The sequence below is a fragment of the Acomys minous genome (genome assembly GCF_964271855.1).
Source record: "Acomys minous genome assembly, chromosome: 6".
In the NCBI taxonomy this organism is placed as follows: domain Eukaryota; kingdom Metazoa; phylum Chordata; class Mammalia; order Rodentia; family Muridae; genus Acomys; species Acomys minous.
Window position 1 is genome coordinate 70126661 of NC_140487.1, and position 22324 is coordinate 70148984.

A 22324-nucleotide genomic window follows, 5' to 3' on the forward strand; every position below is an offset into this window, starting at 1 on the left:
CCTGCTGAGTTGCTCTGACCTAGCCCAGGAATCTCCCACCCGCTGATCCACACGTGTTACGATGGTACCAGTGGAGATTATAAGAAGGCAGGAGTTCCCTCCTTGCTTAAGCCCTTGGCTATGGAAAATAGAAATTAATTGGACTCTGCCTCTCCCTGGGTGTTTTCAGTGTCTGAGGGTGGACCAGAGTCATGCCTGTGCATCTTCCAGTTCTAAGTTCAGAGCCTCGGTTGTAGTGGCTCCAGCAATATCCATGTAGTCACATCTCCTGTCAGCAAGATGCAGTGTCTGTCTGGTCCTGAGAAGGTAACATACTGGGAGAGGCACAAAAGCGTTGCACGCAGCCTCCTCGTTATAGAGACCTGGGTTGCAGCTGACCTTAGGATTCCTTTCTCAGTACCTCTCTGGGTCCTGGGTGAGCTTCTGACATAGCTATCAGTCTCCTTGCTCCACAAGATTTTGGCTCAGTTGATGTGTGTGTATGTGTGTGTGTGTCTGTGTGTATGTGTGTGTGTGTGTATGTACATGTGTACATGAAATCACTGAGCTCAGAAGAGGGCAGCGGATCCCCTGGAACCAACGTTCCAGGTGGTTGTGAGCTACTGTGCGGGTGCTGGGAACTGAACCCGAACCCAGGTCTGTAAGAGCAGCAGGCACTCTTAACTGCTGAGCCACATCTTCCAGCCTCAGTTGATTTTGAAGTAAGTATGTGTGTAACCTCTTGCTTTTTTCTCTCATTTTCCCCCATGCGCATTTTATAGTTGATGCTGTTATCAGTCATTGAGGAGTCTGGAGGGACGGCATCCATCCTGAGGCAACATTGTCCTATTGCAGGCCGAACTGAAGGCCTGTGATTCTTTGAAATTTTACCAGACTATTTTACCATAACTGTCTTTATCACAACGATAGCAATAATGAATGAGCCTTAGATTTTTAGCTAGAGTTGGCAGGGCCCAGGTTTGGCTGTGAGAAGGAACAGCAGGTGCCTTACTGTACTGGCCCCAGAGTAAGACACAGTTGACAAATAGCCCCCTGTTTTGTGAAGGCGGTTACTAAGTTAAAGAACTCATGTTTTGAAATTCCTTTTTTCCAGGTGGACTCCTCGTGCCAGACACTTATTCCTAAGATTAAGCTGGAGCCTCATGAAGTGGATCAGTTCTTAAACTTTTCCCCTAAAGAAGGTGCGCTTATCTATCACCTCTCCCTGTCACGTTCCAGGTGTGAAGGAAACGTTTTGAAAGCTAAACAGATACATAATAAAATTATTTCTCTACATCTCCTTTATTTTCAGCTAAGCATCAGGTGGTTTGATGCGAGCCAAGGATAGGGTTTTAGACCCGTTTTTTGACTGCTGTGACATGCGTGTGGTTGATAAGACCCACGTCTCCTTGTGCCTTCCTTGTGTGAACCCACTGGCGCCCCCTCCTCCCCCCATACACAGCAGTCCACAGTGGCACTGGCTGAATTAAAACTTGGTTTTTAGCCCTCTTAAATGAAGTCGCGATGTGTATACACAACCAGGGCTGGTTTGGCTGTTCTGCTTGGGTGGTAGCTAGGATGAACTCCTGTCCTTGCTAATGTTCGTGGTCCCACGGTGTACTTCCTTGGGTTCCTTGTTACTCATTTAGAACCCAGTGATGCCATTCTTGGAGGTGTTTACTTTTTGTTCGTTCTCTACGTCTGTCCTGACTTTCCCCCTCTTGGCTCTCCCATGAGACTGAGCTGGGATCCTAGGCACAGGGGGCGGGGCACAGAAAGCCGTCAGTGCCTCATTATACGAAACACACAGAGCCCACTCTTTTCTGTGTCTGTTGCTGCTGCACCTTCCTTTTATTACAATACATGAGAAGGTGGATAGCTCATTGCACGGCCAACACGGAAGTCAGCACACACAGTTACAGAGAAGGTGTGCGTGCCACAGTGTGCAAAAGAGCACACCTGGGAGTATAGTTTACCTTCGTTCCTTTAGAACTCGACTCAGGGCTGGATTTGAGACCACCGAATCAGGGTTGGCCCTTTCCAGTCTAGCAGTTAAAGGCACTATTATCCACCTATATCTGCATTGAGTCTTTGTTTCTGGCATCAAGTGGCCTACATTTATGCCTTTGAGCCTTATAGTCGGCTTCCAGCCAGTTTCTTTCATCTTTATGGCTGCTTACCACCACCAAACGTATCTTGCTCTTTTTAGTATGTTGTGATATGGTTCAGAAAGTGCCACAACCCGAACAATAGGTCCCCATAGTGGTGGCAGGCTCTAGGGTCACTGGAGGAGAAATGGCAATCCTTTCTCTTTATCCCGGATAAAGACAGATAAAGAAACAGAATAGCCTTGTGCACATCAAAGTTTCTAGGCAGACTAACTTGCTGTCCCCGGCTCCTTCTGCAGGCAGAGAGCAACATTTCAAATGGATGTTTAGAAATCTGATCCTGAGGCACCTGTGGCCAGATGGGCAGGCTTTTCCTGTCAGCCTGCATCTCTCTTTTGTGGGCTATCCCCTGCCTAGATGCCAGGCCAGGAGACAGAGGAACTCTTGGAGTCCTTGAGAGTTCTGCTGGGGTCTCCCATAGCTTAATCTGATTCCTGAAGTTTTGCTTTTACCAATTCTTCCTTTTAACGTACAGTGTCGTGTATTCATGGCGCAGGGGGACCCTTGGCTGTGGTATGCCTACTTTCTAGGCAAGCATGTGTTGTGTTAAAGGGTCTTACTCAGCCTACCCCTGAGCTACTGGGGTTTGTGAAGCATGCAAGGGTCCTGTGGATACAGAGATGCTGCAGAAAGCTGGGGCCCTAGGTCGGGTCCCTCATATGTAATCTCCCTCAGACACAGTGGCTGGCAGAACAGAAAAATCTTGTTGGGGTGGGGGAGACAGAGCTCACAGAGCCTCTGTGCAGGTGGACCCCAGGTGATGACCTCCCTCTAGCCTTTAGAAGCTCATTCCAAATGGAGGTGCTAGCCAGACACCTAGGGGGCCCTCTCAGTCCTGGGACTGTACCCTGAAGAAAGACTTTAGGGGAGAAGGCACCTTGCACCCTCATCTCTTTTTCCTGTGACTACTTACCCGTCTAATGGCAGCTGTAGGGTTTCTGTGTGAAGAATGCCTGGCCTCCTGCCTGCTGACCTCACCAGGCCTATTCCTCCAGAAACAAAGGGGCCTTTTCTCCAAGAATTCCACGAGAGCTCTCAGGTTGGCAGTTTCCAAAAAGACTGTTTTTTAAAAAAAGCTGCACATTGCTAACACGGTTTGCGTACCAGCCCGTGCACATGCTCTGAGAAGCCTCCAGCAGGACTGGGGCTGTAGCTCTGTCAATAGAGTGCTGGTATAGCAGGCGAGAAACCCCCCACCATCCCCCAGTGCTACACGAAACCAGGACCGCGGAGGCTACCTACCATCTCAGCATTGCAGAGTAGGAGCAGGAGGACCAGAAGTTCAAGGTCGTCCTCAGCTCTCCAGACTCCAAGGCCAGCCCAGGACACATGGGGACCCACCTCAGGATATGTCACAAAACTAAAATTATAAAAGAGCAGAGTAAAAAAAAAGTCCTGTCAACACCGTGCCAGGGGCACCCGTCCTCCCAGGCCATCCCAGGGGGTCATCCTTTCGTTAGTGTCTCGTGTGCACATGGCTGTCTAGGTTAGTTTTGTGCTAGGACTCGTAAGTGTGATTCTACATTCACTTTCTCTCGCTTTTCATACAGAGCAAGGACTACTGGCTATGCTATTCTGTAACCTGGCTCCCCTCTCCTCACTACGTCAACCCTTAAAGAACTTTCTAGGTCAGCCCAGAGAGTCCCCGCTCCATGCCCTGCCCAAGCTTCCCGTGTGGAGACACGCGTTGTGTGTTTGTGTGGCCCCTGAGTCTTGAGTTCCTCTTCTGCACTGGATGAAATGAACTTTCCTTCTCCTCAGCCTCTGTGGATCAACTGCACTTACCACCAACACCACCCAGTAGTCACAGCAGTGACTCGGAGGGCAGCCTGAGCCCCAACCCACGCCTGCATCCCTTCAGCCTGTCTCAGGCCCACAGCCCTGCCAGAGCCATGGCCCGGGGCCCCTCTGCCTTGTCTGCATCTCCTCTCCTCACGGCTCCACATGTAAGTATCTGGGCAGCCCTTCTGGGGGAGCCAGGAGTCCTCTCAGTATGATTTTTTTTCATCCTTGTAATGAAATTGTGGTTTAATGGTTAGAAGGCTTTGTCCGTGCTGTGTTGCTGTAACAAACAACCCGAGACTGAGTAAGTTAGGAAGGAAAGATGTTACTTTTGGCGGCGCGCAGTCCTGGAGGCGGGGAAGTCTAAGAGCATGGCGGCTGCGTTTGCTTAGCCTCTGGAGAAGATGCTCCATGCATGGCAGAAAAAAAAAACAGAACCAAAAAGCAGGGAATGGGAAGGACACGTGTAACAGAGGCAGGGAGGATGTGGTAGCCGCACACCCCCCATTGTAGCTAATCCAGTCCTGTGAGACCCAACTCACTCCTGAGAAAAGGGCATTGATGTGTATTCTTCACACCCCTCAACAGTACATACTGAGGACCAAGCCTGCAGGTGGGAACACACTGGATTCAAGCCACAGGATCAAGGGGGGGCGTAGTAAGAACCCTACAGAACATGTTTATAAAGACCTGCCTACAGATCTCAGGACATCTCTTTTTATATGCAGGTCCACTTTTTATCCATCCCCCACCCCCCCCACCCCCGGGCTAGAAGCCTAAGGCATAACATTTCTGTTCTTGTTCCCTCAAAGTTATACCATAAACATTTGGCATTAATGTCGATGATCCTCACTTAGTGTGCAGTAGGAAATGCCTTTCATCTTTTAGATAAGCATTCTTGGGTGAAATTTGAAAAGAAAGTCTCTCTGAGATTAAGGTCTTTTGATGTCAAAAGCTCAAAGGCACAGTTTACTCTTTGTGTGTGTTGGGGGGGGGGGGTCTTGACTCAGGGTCCTGGACGAAATCACAGGTCATCATTCATCCCACGCACATGTGACAAGGAGGGGTAGAGAATTCACATTTTGTTGTTCAAAAGAGGGAATCTGATTCCTATGGAGTCTTAAGGATTACAAGTGGATCTTTAAACTTAATACTATGATTAACAAATTTGAAACGTTATATTTTATTCTCTGTGCATTTCATGCATGCAACGTACATGACTAGCAAAAATAAATGAAATATTTCAAGAAACCCATCAGTATAATTTTGGAAGCTTTGAGGTTTCACTTGTTTCCATAAACTGTAGATCTTAAGAATATGTCACTGTCACCAAGAACAAAGGACTTTGCTTGCCCTTCTTGCCTTTTCTATCTGAACCTGTTTAGAAATTATTGCCGTCCTCTGTGCCTGCATCCCCTTCCCAAGATGAACCCAGTTTGCACACTTGGGGGAGGGGATTCCCTGCTCCCATGTGTTGGCTGTCTGTGCGCCCCGTGAAGCCCCGATATCTCTGCCTGTATTCAGCAGCTCCCCCTTTGCTGTGTCAGCGTCCCGAGCTCACCTGCTCAGGGCAGAGGCATCTCAGGTTATTTTCTGAGCGCATCGTTGCCCTTTGCTCAGAATTCACTCCTCATCTCTCTACGCCACCACTTCTCCAGGGAGCAGCCTCCGTCCGAGTCTCCCACTCTGAGCCTGCTCTCATGCCATACACCCACAAGGGCTCTCTTTCTCTAAAAGCTGGATGTTCCTTCAGTCAGCATCACAGCTTAGCACTGGACTGCTCTCAAGATTTCACGGGTGTCACCTCAGGCCTACTGTCTCAGTCCTAAGCCACTTTAGAGATGGAGTGTGAGTTTGCAGTCCTCCATAACAGGGAGCATTGGGATTAGGCACTAGTGAGTCAGCGTGTGTGTGACTAATGCAAACACATCGCTGTGTGCTGTCTTCTCATTTTCATTGCTGATGGGCAGTGTGGGACTCCTGGGAGCCTGCACTTCCATGGAAAATGCCTGCTGGTGTATGTCTGGGACTTCAGGCCCCTGAGCGGTAAGAGGAGGGGAAGAGGAACCTTGGTGTGGAGAGAGCTGATCGTAAAATTAGCCCTTCAGTAAGAAAGCAATAAAAGTCTTGAATGAGGGGCTGAGGAGGTAGCGCAGCAGTTAGGAGCACTGGCTGCTCTTCCAGAGGACCCGGGTTCAATTCCAGCACCCACGTAGCGGCTCACAACTGTCTGTAACTCCTGTTCAGGGATCCATGACACTGTCATACAGACATACATGCAACACCAATGAACATAAAATCAAACTAAATAATAAGGACTGGAGAGATCGCTCAGAGGTTAAGAGCACTAGCTATTCTTCCAAAGGTCCTGAGTTCAATTCCCAGCAACCACCTAGTGGCTCACAACCATCTATAATGAGATCTTGGCGCCCTCTCCTGGCTTGCAGGCACACATGCAGGCAGAACACTACTAAATAAATAAATAAATAAATAAATAAACAAACAAACAAACTTTAAAAGTTAAAAAAAAAACATCTTGAATGAAGCTGAATTCTAAGGGAATTTTCTGTTACCCTTAAGCCCCTGGGGGATGTGGGGGTGTGAATTCTATACTGTTACTTTATTTGTGCTAGATAGTGGGGTATTTCCTGGGAAATGGTGGATGGAGGCCTCTCCAGTCTATCCTCTGATTTAGAATTCTTGGATTTAAAGCATCCACACAGGATACTGGGGAGGCCGTTGAGCGGGACAGCACACTAGCTCTACAAATAGGAAGACCTGAATGTGACTCACAAGCACCCACATCAAAAAAGCCAGGCACGGCTGCCTGGGTCTGTCATGATAGCATTCGGGGATAAGGACAAGTAGCCCCTGAGAGTGAGCGCCCTGGCGCTTGACCTCAGTGAAAACAGCAAGGTAAAAAAAAAAAAAAGAAAGAAAGAAAGAAAAGAAAAGAAAAAAAGAAAAGCAGGGTGTGTTGGCATATGCCTTTAATCCCAGCGCTCGGGAGGCTGAGGCAGGTAGATTGCTGTGAGCTCGGGGCCAGCCTGTCTCAAAAAACAAAAAAAAACAAAAAAACAAAAAACAAAACAAAACAAAACAAAAAACCAGCAAGCTGCTGGTTCAGTGGGAGACCCTGCCTTACTACAACAGGCAGAGAGAACTAGACAAATATGTCTGATGTCCAGTTCCAGTTTCCAGCACACACACACACACACACACACACACACACACACACACGCTGCATACACACATAGCACATGTTACGCATACCGCACACACGTAAGTAACTAGGTAAACTGCCCACATGGGCACATATTCTCTGTCTTTGCTTTTACTTCAAAACACCTATGCCTGACCCGGATGGTAAGAGGTTCCTTTCTCTGCACGGTGAGACGTTGCAGCAGGTTCTCCACATTCGTGCTGAGGCCATTTCTCAGTTATTTTCCTCTCTGGCCTTTCGACGCTCCCTCTTCTGCACAGAAGCTCCAGGGATCTGGCCCGCTGGTCCTGACCGAGGAGGAGAAAAGGACCTTGATTGCTGAGGGCTATCCTATTCCTACCAAACTGCCCCTGACCAAATCTGAGGAGAAGGCCCTGAAGAAAATCCGGAGAAAAATCAAGAATAAGGTGAGCTGTTCCACTCGAGGCATTCCTGTGACAGACAGGAGGATTGAGCCCTCGAGCCCCGACCCCCGAGGTCCATAGTGGGACTTCCTGTAGTCAGGTCAGGAGCACAGACACTATCTGCCCATCCTCCCGCCCACTGTGGGCGTGAACTCACACTAGTATGTATACTCCTTTTTGCAGGATAGCCTGTACAGAGGCAAGAGAAGATATAAGAATCTCCCTTTACAGTTTTTTTTTTAAATCTCAGCTTTTAGATTTTTATGACGTATATATTTTCTTCTAGTTGCTCTATATGCAATTTGTATGCAACAATATGTTTATTCTGAGTTACTTAAATTTTTTTTCTTTTCTTCCTTTCTTTTTTTTCTTTTGTTTGTTTGTTTGGCTGGTTGGTTGGTTTTTTGAGACAAGGTTTTCTCTGTGTAGCCTTGACTGTCCTGGAACTCCCTCTGTAGACCAGGCTGGCCTTGAATTCATAGAGATCCCCTTGCCTCTGCCTCCCAGGTGCTAGGATTCAAGGCGTGTGCCTCCAGCACCCAGCAAAAGTTTGTTTTTCTTGTTAGTGGTCTGTGATTAAAAACTGAGCTCAGTAGCCACCTAGTCTCTGAGCTCATCTGTTGCCTCCAGGGCTATGACCCAAGCGAAAGGAGCGACAGAGGAAGGCTAAGAGAGCTCCAGGCAAGAGGAAGAGCCCCAGCCACACCTCTTCAGCCTCACGCAGAGCCCGCAGACAGTTTATAAATATCCAAGCCCAGCTGGCTGCCTTTATAGATAATCAAGCCAGCTGCGGACCACGGAGCTGACATCATTTTTTTCTGAACTATTTCAATGATCAGTCTGTGACCCAGGAGTTTGTCGGCTTGTTGAGAGGATCTGTCTGGGCCTGAGCCAGAGTCGGTGATAAGTGCTGGTCATCGGAAGTTACAACAAAGGGGAGCCTGCCGCCTAAGTGAGGGGGGCCTTGTGCAGGATGCCTCCCGTGTTCCCGTTCACTCCTGTTTTACTTACAAAAGTGGAAATTCTTCCCCCTTCCCTCCTTATTCCACAGATTTCTGCCCAAGAAAGCAGGAGGAAGAAGAAAGAATACATGGACAGCCTGGAGAAAAAGTAAGCTCACTGACAGGCTGTGTTTATTAGGTAACATTCACTCATCAAGCAGGGCTCGGAGCTCGGTTTGGCTTCCGTGACCCGGCAGTGCATCAGTAGCGTTTGCCTGCCCCCTAGTGGACGTGTGGAAGAAACTGCTTATAACTACCTTCTGTCAATCACTGCTCTCTGACCAGGATCTTGAGTGCTTCCAGCCTCTTTGAGCAAGCCTTAGGTTTTAACATTCCTGAAACTCCTCAGAGGAGACTCTCAGCTCCAGTCCACAGGAGCAGAGTTGCTTAACCAGCTCCTACTGGCCTCAAGTGATACAAACAAGACTCTGGGATTTCCTGTACTCCGCAATGCCTACTGTGGGCAGACAGAATTTTTGCAGAAACACATGAAGGCACCCGTTGTTATTTTGAAAGCCCCGCAATGCCCTGAGGGCTCAGAGAAAAGTGTGAACCGAGTGTAGTTCTGCAGCTGACCATTTGGTGTGATTTTGAGATAGGAAGGAGACCCTAAAACACCCACAAATGTGTTTTCCTCACTTGTACAAGTGAGGTAAGACACCGTCTGGCTTCTAACTAGTTCTGGAAGTTTCTATGGAAAGTAGTCTTTCTATGACCTGGCTTAGGTGTAGGTGATGTAGCATCAAGGGCCCCTGTTATGTTTCGTTGTGTCCTTAGGGTGTCATTGATCAGGATTATTTGTATGGAGCTCTCTTCTCCGCCTCTCTAGGCATGTGTCCTCCAGCACTCCACTGCCCTGGGTGCTGGTCCTGCCTGCCTTTCACTCAAGCTCCAAGCTTTGTATCTCACCTGGCCGGGAGTGCAGCTCGCTGGTGGCTCTACATTCTGCGGTCTTATGATGGATGCGAGCCACAGAAAGGGGCAGGGAAATGCTGAAGTGCTTGGGCGGGGTTTACGTGTGCCCTGCCCGGAGCTCCTTCCTCAGGAGAGCCTTGGCCTGCCGGGTCGGGTCGTCCCTTTGGACTCTCATTCTCTTCTCCATGCAGGCTGTCCCAGCCTTCCCTCACTGACCACCTCACTCCTTCCTCTGTGATGCCAAAAGCCTCTGGCTGAGCAGCCGCCCTATGGAGAGGGGCTGAGCGTCTTTCTTGCTCTCTCCACAGAGTGGAGTCTTGCTCAACTGAGAACTTGGAGCTTCGGAAGAAGGTGGAGGTGCTGGAGAACACCAATAGGTGAGTGTGGAAGGGGTCATGGTCCAGGACCCGAGTGGGAGCGGCAGGGGTTCCACCAAAAGGAGGGCTGTGCCAGGATACTCAAGTAGCTGGGCATCACCAGCCAGTTCCTGCTTTGTGGGCTCCCCACATACGTGTGCACATATGCCACATACGTGTTCTTTACTTTTGAATGGCCGGTGGGGGAGGATGCTCATAGCAAGGACTATTTAATAAAGAATTTAAAAGGGAGTTGGGTGGGGGTGTGGCTCAGTTGACTGGGGGCGTGGCTTAGTTGGCTAGGGGTGTGTGGCTCAGTTGGCTAGGGGCGTGGCTCAGTTGGCTGGGGTTGTGGCTCAGTCCTAGAAAGTGCTTGCCTAACATGCACTATAGCCCAGGTCTGTCCTCAGAACCACTAACAAAACAAAACAAAAATAAAGAAATGTTAAACGGGGACTTGGAGCACAGTAAAATCCCTAAGTCTGATTCTCCTGAAAATGACCCTCGGTTTTACAGGTGGACAAGGAGTCACTGGGATTTAGTGTCAGCTAATTTCAGTAATGATCACGTTTATTAGTTTAAAGAGAGCATCATGGTTCTGCAGGCCTGGTTTTAAAAATATAGTGACTTACATTTCGGTCTCATTTCGAAAAAGTTAGCCGTGGCTCTGAACTGATTGATTCTTTGGACATTTTCTATGTCAGTTGCTGTTTGGGGCACAGTGTGTGAGATTATCACTATTATATAGACAAGGTTTAGGACTCAGGTTCGAGAATTGGCCCAGAACCACTCAGTAATCTAGTCCTCCTATGAATTTCAATATAGAAGGATCCTCTTGGGCTTAACACTGGTTCATACGCATGGGGTCAGGCTGGGGAAAAACACTTCACCTTTGATTCAGAGTGTGTGCTCATAGACACATGTGGTGCTCACCCATGCTCTGAAAAGGTCATTTCCTGTCAAAGAATCTTGTCACCCTCAGTGATATTATAGATCCAATAAATTAAGCAGAGAAATATTCATTGGAACCTAAGAAAATATGAGTTGGTTTAGCATTGATGCTTAATGATAAAATTTCAAAGGCTAAGTAACGGGTCTGGCTAAATCTCTTCACGTGCCTTCAACAGCGACTTCGCATTTGAAGTCTGTGTCCTGTGTATCTGTGGTTTGCTGTCCTCATAACACCAGGCCAAGAAGCTGTCAGTGGGAATCCGCTAGGTTCCCTCTTGCTAATCTGAAGGGGCACTCACAGAGGGCGTCAGGTGTCCTTCCCTGACGGCAGTGTCCTCACACTGCAAGGCAGGATCATCCTGGTGACATCCTCCTCCTGGTGACATTACCCCCAACCTGATGGAAAGTCCTCCCTCTGTAGGGCTCCTCTCTGCTCACCGCCCCCCCCCCCATCTTCTGTCTGAGTGTGTCGTCCCGTCCCCCCTCCCCCACCCATCTCCAGCTGGCCACCTTCTCACCAGTAGAGGTGACTTCAAGGCCACTTCTCTAGCATTCTGTCCCCATGCCCTTCACTTGCTGCTATGGATGCTCCGTTTCCAAGCAGGGACAGATTTGCCCCTAAGCTGAGAAGAGGCAGGACGGAAACCCATCAATATTATTATTATTCTTTCAGTCTGTGGGCTGGGGCCTCTGGCCAGCTCTGCTGTGAGGCCTCCTGTTGGCCACAAGGGTGCAGCAAAGCCTCAGCGGGCTTGTGCTGGGACCGAGAAGGAGGGGTCACGGGCTACCTGGTCTGGAAAGAGGTTCCCCCCTCTCTTCTCCATCTGGCTTTGCTTTGTTTATTCTTTGATTATCATGAACATTTAAAACTCTCTCCCTGCTCCCACCCACCAAATGCTAGGGTCACAGCTATGCACCCCCCCACAACCAGACTTAAACTTTGTTTGTTTGTTTGTTGGCTTAAGTCAGGTAAACACAGCAAAGGTTGGAACCTAGGGCACACTGTCACACCTGTCCCTTAAAGGAGTACCAGCTACCCAAACTCTTCATGCGCTGGCCATTGGGCTAGAACCCATGTCTACAGTCCCACTGGAGATAGACAGATGGGTCCCTGGGGACCACGGGCCAGTCAGCCCAGCCTAATGGTTGACCTTCAGGCCAGTGAGAGACCTTGTCTCAAGAAACAAGGTGGACATCTCCTGAGGATGATACCTCTGGGACACACACACACACACACACACACACACACACACACACACACACACACACTTTTCTACCTACGTACACACATATACACACATAAAAGCAATATATACTTATACAGAATACATACTTAAACCTCAACATTCTTTGATTGGGATTTGTCATTCCTTCCTGGCATCATTCATATGAATGTGTCTGCATTGTGCACATTTCATTATTAAAAGCTTTTCACTGAACAACATATACTGGGCTCACTCTCCATAGATTTGTTTCTACCGAGTCCTCCTCTGAAGCTGTTTCATAACTATACATCAGGCCGTTGGTGGTTGCCCTTCCCTGACAGTGGTTGTCCACGACTGGAGTCAGAACCAGTATATCGGCACCGGCCAAAGCAGTGAAAGGGTTTTGCCTGTTATGTCCTTGACGTTACCTGGGCCATCATTTGACATAAGTGCACACTGTGAAAATCTTCACCGTAGTCGAGTAAGTGACCACACACACACACACACACACACACACACACACGTGGTTACCTCTCCTTTTCTCTCATGTGAATGCTTTAGATCAAAATAAGAACCAGCAGGAGGAGTCTTGTTGCTGTGTCATTAAGTGTCGTGACCTGCTGCGCATCATCAGCTCAGCGAACCTTTCACCCCGAAGCCTTTCATGAGCATCTCCTTACTTCCCCGGCTTCCCAGCCCTTGGAGCCAATTTTGCTTTCTTGTTTCTGAGCTTTTTTTTTTTTTTTTTTTTTTTTTGCTTTCTTTTTTCCTGTGTCTGTCTAGGCTCTTTCACTTCTACAGCAGGGAGCCTCCCCGGTTGCTCCCCAGTTTGCTAGCCTCTTGACTGCCAAGAACCTCCATGCACTCTCTTCCTGAGCCCCCTAGGTGTTTTTTGCTACTTCTCCCGGCTCAAACTCAACTCCTGGTGGATGACCTTATTGGCGGTCATAGCTGGTATTTGGCTCCTTATAATCTTCCCACAGATAGTTTTACCTAGGAGCATCTCGGGTCATCATAACCAGGATCCATGGACTATGGTTTATGGATTTTTGGCTTTAAGAGGCAAATACATAAAAGATCTGTTCCTGTAGAAGTGTGGTCTGTGGCGGGGCCACCTTCCCACTGCTTCCCCTCTGCCCTCCTTTTTCCCCCTTGCTCAGAAGACCACAGGAGCCAAAACGGCTGTGGTGTAAACACCGACAACCCCGTGCCCCAGTACCAGCTGCAGAGAGGCAGGTGGTAGGTAGGGGAGGCCTCTGGACTCCTCGTCATATCACATGCTGTTTGAACCAAGTACAGGCCTGGACCTGGAGGAACACACAGCTGTGTTTGGGCCACTGTTGATGCTTCTCCGTCATTGTCCTTTGGAGGCAGCTGGACAGACGTAGAAACAGATGGCAGGTGTGGACATGAACCCTGATTGCAAGAAGTGGGTGGGAGATACAGCGCCATCATGTCCCATGACATGACTGGGTGAGTGAGCAGTTCACCGTTAGAGGAAATGACGCTTATCCAAGGTGTCCAGGTGAAGAGTACTCGTCTGGACTCTGTTTGCACTAGATTTGGCAATACACTCTTGACATGTGACTGGTTGCTTGCGGGAAAGGACCCCTTTTTCTGAGCTCAGGACACTGGATGGGGCAGCTAGCCGAGGGTGTGTGTGGCCCTGTTTCCCCTCTCCCCAGAGCTGACACACAGTGCAAGTGCACCTTCACGACACCTTTCCTGAGATGATCCACTAATTGCATGCCATCCAGGAAGTGAAGATGGAAGTGAGATGGTGTCCCCTGGGGGACCCTTTCTCCTGAGCTCAATCAGCAAGTGTATTCGCACTTAGCGGCTGGCGGAGCCTCCTCTGCTGCTCAGAGCTTATCGCTGACCTCTCAGGATGCAAGCTCTCAGGAAGGCCCACCCTTGTCTTAGTCCTGAGACATCCTGTTCTTTATCCCCATAGCCATTTTACCTAAGTGATCCACATAAGCCACCCAGCCCGTTCCAGGAAAGGTGTTTGTGGCTCAGCGTGTGCCGTTCGTCACTTGTTTTGTTCTGCCTCTAAAAGGCTGTGTGCTGCAGGCTCTCTCCTCCTGCCTTGACTTTCAGACCCTTTTAGGAACTTAAGATGCATTTTTGAGAACGTGTTTTGTCCCTGCTAGCCAGCCACTCTAAGGTCCAATGAAGCTAAAGTCATAAAAGTGATTGGAAGTAAAAAGGGGAGTGGAATTTAGCCACTTGACGTTGGCCCTGACTTCCATCTGCTCCTCCCTGCTGCTGTTGCCCTCTCCTCTGCCCAGCGTGGGGCAACTTTACACCTGGCCAAGAGGGGCCTCTGCTTTAGAGGACTCTGCTTGCCCCTCCTCTAGCCACACCCTCTGCATGGGATGAGTAGTCAGCAAGACTAACAGGGTGCATCTCCCCAGAATTTACACTCAGTGCTGGTCCCCAGGATCTTAGAAGTCCCTGTCCAGATGCTCTGAACCCATTTCCGGGGTCTATGTGGATTTTCTGCTCCAAGTATGTTCTCCAAAGGGTGAGCTAGGAACCCTTGAGGCCAAAGATAGTTCTTTGTGAAGGTTGTGTGTGTGTGTGTGTGTGTGTGTGTGTGTGTGTGTGTGTGTGTGTGTGTGGGCAGTGGTAGGGGGTGCGCCGGGAGAGGGGAGAGAGTTCGAGAGTGCTCCTTCATAGTGGCAGGCCTGAGATTTCATTTGGCCTCACTATAGAAGGTCTGAGGTTCCTGAGTCCAAGGCAGGGGACCTTGTTACTCCCAGCACAGCAGGCAGTGTGACCACTGACACATTCGTATTAGTTCTCTCTGTTATCACATCCCAGAAAAGATCCAGGTGGGCATTGTCCTCCCAGTGACAAGGGAGTTGTAAAGAAGCCGGCTTTTCTGCCCAGCGGTAGATATTACTTCACCCTTTTAGGCTGCCAGCTTCATTAATCAGCCCTGAGAGTGGGCCCACGTGGAAGGGAAAATAGGCCTTTCAGTCCTGGTGTGCCCAGAGAACAGCACCCTGCTCTCTTCTTGAAACAAGTTACTTTCCTCAGTTCTGACAAAATATCTGACCAACAAACAAACAAAAAGCAAACAAAACAAAACAAAACAAAAACGTTTTGAGAAAGGAGGTTTTATTTTGGCCCATGGTCTGAGACAATACAGTCTAACATGAAGAAGAATCGTTTGTTGGATGTAAGACAAGGTCACACCTCACCTGGTGGCACTCTGGTGTCTGCCACTTTCCCCTTTGCATTCAGTCTTGGACTGCAGCGTGTGGGTTGGTAGTTGGTGGGTGGTGAATCGTCCCACCTTGAGCCTCTCTGGGAAGACTTCCCGACACCCCTAAGGTGTCTCCTAGGCTATGCTAGTCAAGCTGACATTGAAGGCTGACTATTGGACTGCTGATGTCTCTTCAGGACACCAGAGTACTGTCCTTTCCCAGGCCTGTGCTGTGGGGCAGAGTCAGGGCCTGAGGGAGAAGGGAGACAAGCTCAGCCTGGGTGCAGGTTCAGGATGTTGGGGTGACAACGTCTGGAAGTTTCAGAATTCAGAAGTCTAACATGGTATAGAGAAAACTGTAAGGCGCAGGCATTGGTGCTGCCTTATGGACAGAGCTGCCCCAACTTGAGTGTGTGAGGATAAGACATAAGACTTGCAGGATGCACGGGACCTTCCCTCAGGCCACTGGAGTTGGGGGTATTCTTAAACCCTGTGTAAGAATTCCTAACACAGGCCAGGCAATAGTGGTGCATGCCTTTAATCCCAGCACTCAGGAGGCAGAGGCAGGTGGATCTCTGAGTTCGAGGACAGCCCAGTCTACAAAGCAAGTTCAAGATAGCCACAGATACACAGAGAAATCCTGCCTTGAAAAGAGAGAGAGAGAGAAAGAGAGAGAGAGAGAGAGAGAGAGAGAGAGAGAGAGAGAGAGAGAGAGAGAGAGAGAATTCCTATTGCAAGTCATTTCAGTTAAGACTACTGGGCTTTGCCCATGTCTTGCCTTACCGGGGTGTCAGTTGAGCCTGAACAGCTGTGTTGTTTGCACTGTCTATGACATTCCTCCCTACACACTATCCTGTCTTCTGTGTGTATGTTCCTCTCATCTCTTTTGGACTAGTTAGTGGCTGAGCCCACCCTCTGTCATATACAGAGGACCCATTGAAGACAGAGAAATTACACAAGCTTCGTCTCTCTACACTTTTATCTTGGTTTAATTCACTTTTCTTTTCTCCGGTATCTATACCCTCTGTTGTATGAGGTGTGTTTTCTTTTCATACGGAAATATCTCAGACTTCAAAGAGGTGTTGAGAACTCTACCACAGAGCCCCCCCCCGCCCCATCCCCAGAGAGATCAGACAGGCATTTTAGTGTGACTTAGTGGTGAATTTAGAAATCTCACAGACCTGGTAAATATTCTATGATTCTCTTTTGTGTGTTCCTAGGGCATTGGGTAATGCAGTAATTGAGAAATGCTCTCTGGTACTTGTAAAGTAAATGTCCTATAATGTAGAAATCCTTTCAAAAGAGGACTGGAGAGATAAGTCAGGAGTTAAGCACACTAGCTGCTCTTCCAAAGGACGCAGGTTCGATTCCCAGCACCCACATGATAGCTTGCAACTGTTTGTAACTCCAGTTTCAGGGGTCTAATGTCCTAATGTCCTTTTCTGGCCTTCAAAGGCACTGCATGTATGTGATACACAAACATATATAGACGCAAAAATACACATAAAATAAAAATAAGTTTTAAAAAATAATTCACTTAGAAAGAAAAAGGAGACACTAATACCCCACTATCACTTCTCTTTTTTATTTGGGCCAGAGCCCCACAAATTTTTCTCAAAAAGCAGAAGAATATAATGAGTGGGCATTAAAGCTTAAGAGCATTAGGTGTAGTTGTCACACTTTAGTGTTTAAGATACTGAGATAAATTCATGGTCCTTGTGAAAGACTCTGATGCAATTTCTAATTGTTACTATTGCACCCTGCCACCTCCACACACGATGGGGTAGGTGTTTTGGCCTTATCTGTGGCTCAGAACTTGCCAGACACTAGCTCGTTATGACTGGGCAGAGGCAGAGTGGGGAGGGCGACACTTGCATGAGTGTGGGTGGGTTTTGATTTAAAGGAACATGGGTACTTACCTGTTCCATTGAGCCCCTGACTTGTTGGTATAGTGTGTGTGAGCTGGCTTACATTGACACCTTTCCTTGGCAAAAATCTCTTCATATTTTATATTTTCTAAAGAAAACATAACACATAGGCATATATGTATGTGTCTATAGCTAACTAGTGGGTATCTATTATCCATTACTATTATTCATTGTCAGTTGCTCCCTAATACTGTGTTTTCTGTTTGATTTCATTTTGTTAAAATGGTACACCAATCACAACCCTACTGATCTCATGCCTCACTAAGAGCTCAGGAGTCAGTATCTGGAAAGCATCACTCTAGGTACTCATAAGGATGTTTAATAACAGCAATAATAATAATAATAATAATAATAATAATAATAATAATAATAATAATAAAGAGGTTTCATCATCTTCTGAAAGAGGTTGATTTACCTAGAGAGTAGTGTGCGTGTACACACACACACACACACACACACACACACACCATAACCCATTGAGTTCAGTTTCTAGTACAGCGTGCTACAGGATTTAATGGGAGGTAGGTATAGAGAGGGTATGGGTGAATCTCCCACCCCATCACTGGGATCCATCAGTGTAGTCTTTTTTTCTGGCTTCTGACTCTAGTGGGAATTGAATTCCCTTCCTATTCAAAGGCTTACCTACATTAGGTGTATATCTTTCTCACTTTCTATTCTTCCCTGTCCATCTTGGATATAAAGGGCATAGGAGAAAACAAAATTAAGTCAAATAAAAAGATAACATCCCGCCATTGACGGGTTTTCCAGTTCCTTCGAGATCATGTCTCATACTCTTGGATGCTTTTGAATGCTTTTCCCAGTTTTCTTTGAAGGGCTGTGTGGGATACAGGGTGATGCTTTATCTGGGGCAAGGCCGTAGCTCCCTTTGACTGCTCTTATGCAAGGATATATATGAAGATAGCCACTAAGTTTATTTTTACACCTCACAATAGGGCAAGAATCTACATTTTTCAATCAAGCTGGACACTCCAATTTAACAAGTCATAAAAAAATCTGTTGGCCCAGATAAAAATGTATGTTAAGAGTGTTTCTCCCTCTAAATTAAGACCTTGATCCCAGAAGCCCAAGAATTCATTAAGCCATAATTGGCCTTTCTCACTGATGATTCAAAATACAGTATTAGTGGGAGGTATAGATGGAGCTTTGGAGGCACCATTAGGTTTGTTTTATAGATATTTTTCATAGCTCTAGTTTTAAAATAATATTTATTTTTCACCTGATAGCTACCTTTCTTACATCAAGTCCTTCGGGCTGGCTGACTGGCTGTTTTTACCCAAACTTCAGTACTGTAGTTGGTGACAGCTGTCCTAGAGGCATCAGAGCATGGCTCACATCATAGCCCCATATCACCTCAGAATCATATATCTTTTCTGAGATTTTTCTGAGAAAGAAGCTTGCTTTGTCAGCTGGGCAGTGGTGGCCCACGCCTTTAATCCTCGCACTCGGGAGGCAGAGGCAGGTGGATCGCTGTGAGTTCGAGGCCAGCCTGGGCTATGAAGCGAGTCCAGGACAGCCAAGGCTACACAGAGAGACCCCGTCTTGAAAAAAAAAGTTTGTTTTGTCTGTCAGCCGTGAAGAGACAGCAAGTGCTTTTCAGAGACGCATTTGCTTCAGCAAACCAGATGCCCCAGGCAGAGGGATTCTCCCATGATCCTGATGTGGCTAAGGAAACTGGCTTTGCATACAACTTAAGTAACTTGATTAGAGACACGGAGTTGTCATGGTGAGGTCCACCTGAGGCTTGCTCCCCACATGTCATCCGCGCACTGCTAAGCGCCAGCCACTAAGGCGATCTGTCTCCTCAGCATCTGACAGAGGAAGAGGCCTCATCTTTTCCATTTATCTAAATAAATCCTGGGTTTGACTTCCTGACACCACAGTTGTGCAGGGCCCGTCTGAGCCTCTCTATCGCGTGCATTCCCTTTAATACACCTATCGATTATTTCCCTGTATTAGTTGTTTTAACGGTAGCATAGAAAGCAATGGGTTCCATTGTGGCATTTTCATGCATATCTCAGTGTGCTTGCTGCTTCTTCTCTTCAACCACTGTTCCCTATCCCTTCTGCTTCCCAGGCACCTGTATTCACCACACTTTCTCCCCTTTCACGGTTCCCTTTCTACTTTCAACCTACACATGCATGTATACATACCCACATATACACACACATACATATACATAAACACATACAGGTGCACATATATATGTACACACATATATACATATATATACACATGTATGTATACACACAAAAGCATACACTTGTACACATATAACACACATGTGCGCATACACCATACACATGTACATATACATATACACACACATGTATATGCATGCACACACAGGTACATACATACATATACACATATGTGCATGCACAGGTACACAAATATAAACATGCACATACACACAGGTATACAATATACATACATAAATATACATACACATATTTACCCATATACATAGGTACACACGTATGTGTATGGCTATATACATATATACACATGTCCACACAGACACACATGCACATATACACACATGCATGCACATAGGTACACATGTGCTCATGTGTACACACACATATACACATGTACACAGTGTACACACAGGTGCACATGGGCACACAGGCATGCATACACACAAACATACGCATATATACAAGTGTACTCACATGTATATACATACACACACATCATACACAGTACATACAGGAATACATGAATGCATAATCACATACACTCACATATAGGCGTATATACATGCATATATATACCTGTATATCTTCACACATGTATTTGTGTCATTATTACCGAACGTTAGCTGGTACAGACGTCACTGCCATTGGACTGGTTGTTCCTGTGGCCCATTATTTTCCCCTGGGTTTTGTTGCAGCTCCTCCCTTCTGTGGTTATTTGAAATAGTAACATTTTGTGTCTAACGATGCACATAGCCCTCCACGGGGCTCAGTGCAACTGGATGTTAAGCAGATATAATTAAGAAATGTTTTACTGTGAATTGTATTAGCTGTTTGAGTGAGGGACTCTGATGTACACATTGGAAGGTATGCAAGCTGTGGAGTCGGGTGGCGTGGCCCAGGGCTCACTCGTGCGGTCCCCTGAGGCAACTGCTCATAACTGCAGCACAGTTGGTTCCTAGACCTCACCCGCTGCTCATTTTCTTAGGGAAAAAATGATGGGTTTTGTAGGGTTATGCATGAATCTCCCAGACTTTGTTGTCTCACAGGAGCCGGTGTGAATGCTTGAGGTGGCTGAGTTATCCTGCTTTTCCCTGTCAGGATGATTCAGGCTTCCAGACTGGCAGAGCCTTTGGAGTGTTGCGCGCGCACACACACACACACACACACACACAACACACACACACACACCATCATCATCATCATCATCATTTCATGCCACCTTCTCCAACCCCAGCAGGAAAGGCAGCAGCAAACTGCACGCCATCAATCTGTTGCATTTTGCCAGAATTCCAGACTCAAAGCATGTGTTTGAAACTACATGTTTGCTCATCCTAAAGGGCTGCGTTATAAACTGTTAGAAACCAGGACCCATTGAATGACCAGGCTTCATTTCTGCTGAGTCAGTGTGTGATCGTCCTCGAGTCTGGGAAGGCTAAGCTGATGGATGCCAAGTGCAGCCCCTCCAGTCAGTGAGCTCAGCCTTCCTGCCTTCCTCTGGCCAGCCTTCCATGAGTCTCCCCAACTTACAGCACTGGGCGCCTGTACCTGGGAGGGCTGAGGTGGAACCTGTGGCATTTGTTCTGCAGTGTATATCTGCCTCGCTGGAAGTCCCTTTTGAGGAGGGGACCTGGGAGAATATTTGTCTTAAGTAAAGGGGACACTTAATCCCAGTAATCTCAACAAGAAACAGGAAGGGAGGAGTGTTTCTCCTGTCCTGAGGAATCTGTTTTCTCAGCAGTTCAAAAAAGAACATGGACGCTGGCCAGAGAGGAAGAGCGGAATATTTGATGGTAAATAGGAAAAAAAAAATAGCCTGGACAATTTCGCTTCCAAAACACTGGAGGATATTGGAGCAAAGTAGATGGCATTGGTACAGCCTGGGAAAGTTCTGTCTATCTGAAGGCTGGGTGGTGGGAGGAAACACACTCGTGTGCAGCACGCAGCTGAGCTTGCATCTTGGCACAAGCGTGCTCAAGGCAGAATCGAGGCACCCAGTAGAAGCGTCAGCCAACACTGGAGCCAGTAGTCCCCTGTTGGAGTTCAGCAGGCGGCCAAGACTTTAGGATTGATGCCTTGGAAGATGTGGTCCCATCTGTGGGCTCACTTGAACATATGTCCCGGGACTTCAGAGAGCACCTAGCAAGGGACAGAAGGCTGACATTACAGATGACAGTCTATCCCACGCCTGTTAAGTCTGGCAAAATCTCAAATTTGTGGAATGAGTTCTGCTCAGCCAGTGGCCAGGCAACCAGTCACTCAGCCGCTGATGCTGCAGTGGGCCTTTGTGCCGGTGGCTACTGCCGAGGCATTCTGGGGAAGTTTTGGTAGGAGAGAGATTAAAGTCAACGACAGAAGGAAGGTTCTACAATGGAGGAACTCTCGGTTATGAACTTTTAAAGTAGAATTTACAATGGATGTGCTATCAGTGTTTCCCAGCCTTGAGCACCATACAGTGTGCGTTTAAAGGATGCCCTACTTTGATAAGTAATTGCATCTGGTCATGTGATTTCATATAACCAAGACCAAAAGTATGATTAAGTATAATAGCCTTCCATAGTAAATATCATGTGCTGTCTTGAGATTATTCCACAAGGCAAAAACACAGAGTAGATGGGACCACAGGGAGATTTTACTTTTGAGTCCAGAAAGCTTGTACCATGTGTGCTGAAGGCTGTTCTGAATCATCCATCAACCCGACCACCATTTATACTACAGAGAAGAAAACTATCCTTAAAGCCAGCCTGCACTTGATTTGCTTAAACTAAGAGAACTCTTGCCTTTGACTGGCCCCATGTAGAATTGCAAACCTTAGGGAAAAAAAACCTGCCTGTGTTTCCAGCATTTGGGCAGCAAGCCCTGAAGGAAATCCCAGAATCCTTGCATTGCTTTTACACATTGCATCATGGTGTGCATTTTTTCTGAAAGCCTTTGCTGCTCAGGAGCAGATGAGGGCGAGGTGGGGTTGCCGTGCTTCATGCT

General features: G+C 47.4%; 1 protein-coding gene across 2 annotated transcripts in view; it reads left to right on the top strand.

The window, feature by feature from the left end:
* CREB3L2 (cAMP responsive element binding protein 3 like 2) overlaps window positions 1-22324 on the top strand; it is a 128277-nt gene that overhangs the window by 93070 nt on the left and 12883 nt on the right. Inside the window, exons 4-8 of one of the 2 annotated variants that reach the window (XM_084786823.1) lie at window positions 1094-1181; window positions 3909-4093; window positions 7413-7559; window positions 8608-8666; window positions 9781-9849. In XM_084786823.1, coding sequence (XP_084642949.1) covers window positions 1094-1181; window positions 3909-4093; window positions 7413-7559; window positions 8608-8666; window positions 9781-9849 — 548 coding nt within the window. The remainder of the gene's footprint in view (window positions 1-1093; window positions 1182-3908; window positions 4094-7412; window positions 7560-8607; window positions 8667-9780; window positions 9850-22324) is intronic. The other variant, XM_084786824.1, reaches the window with a different exon arrangement.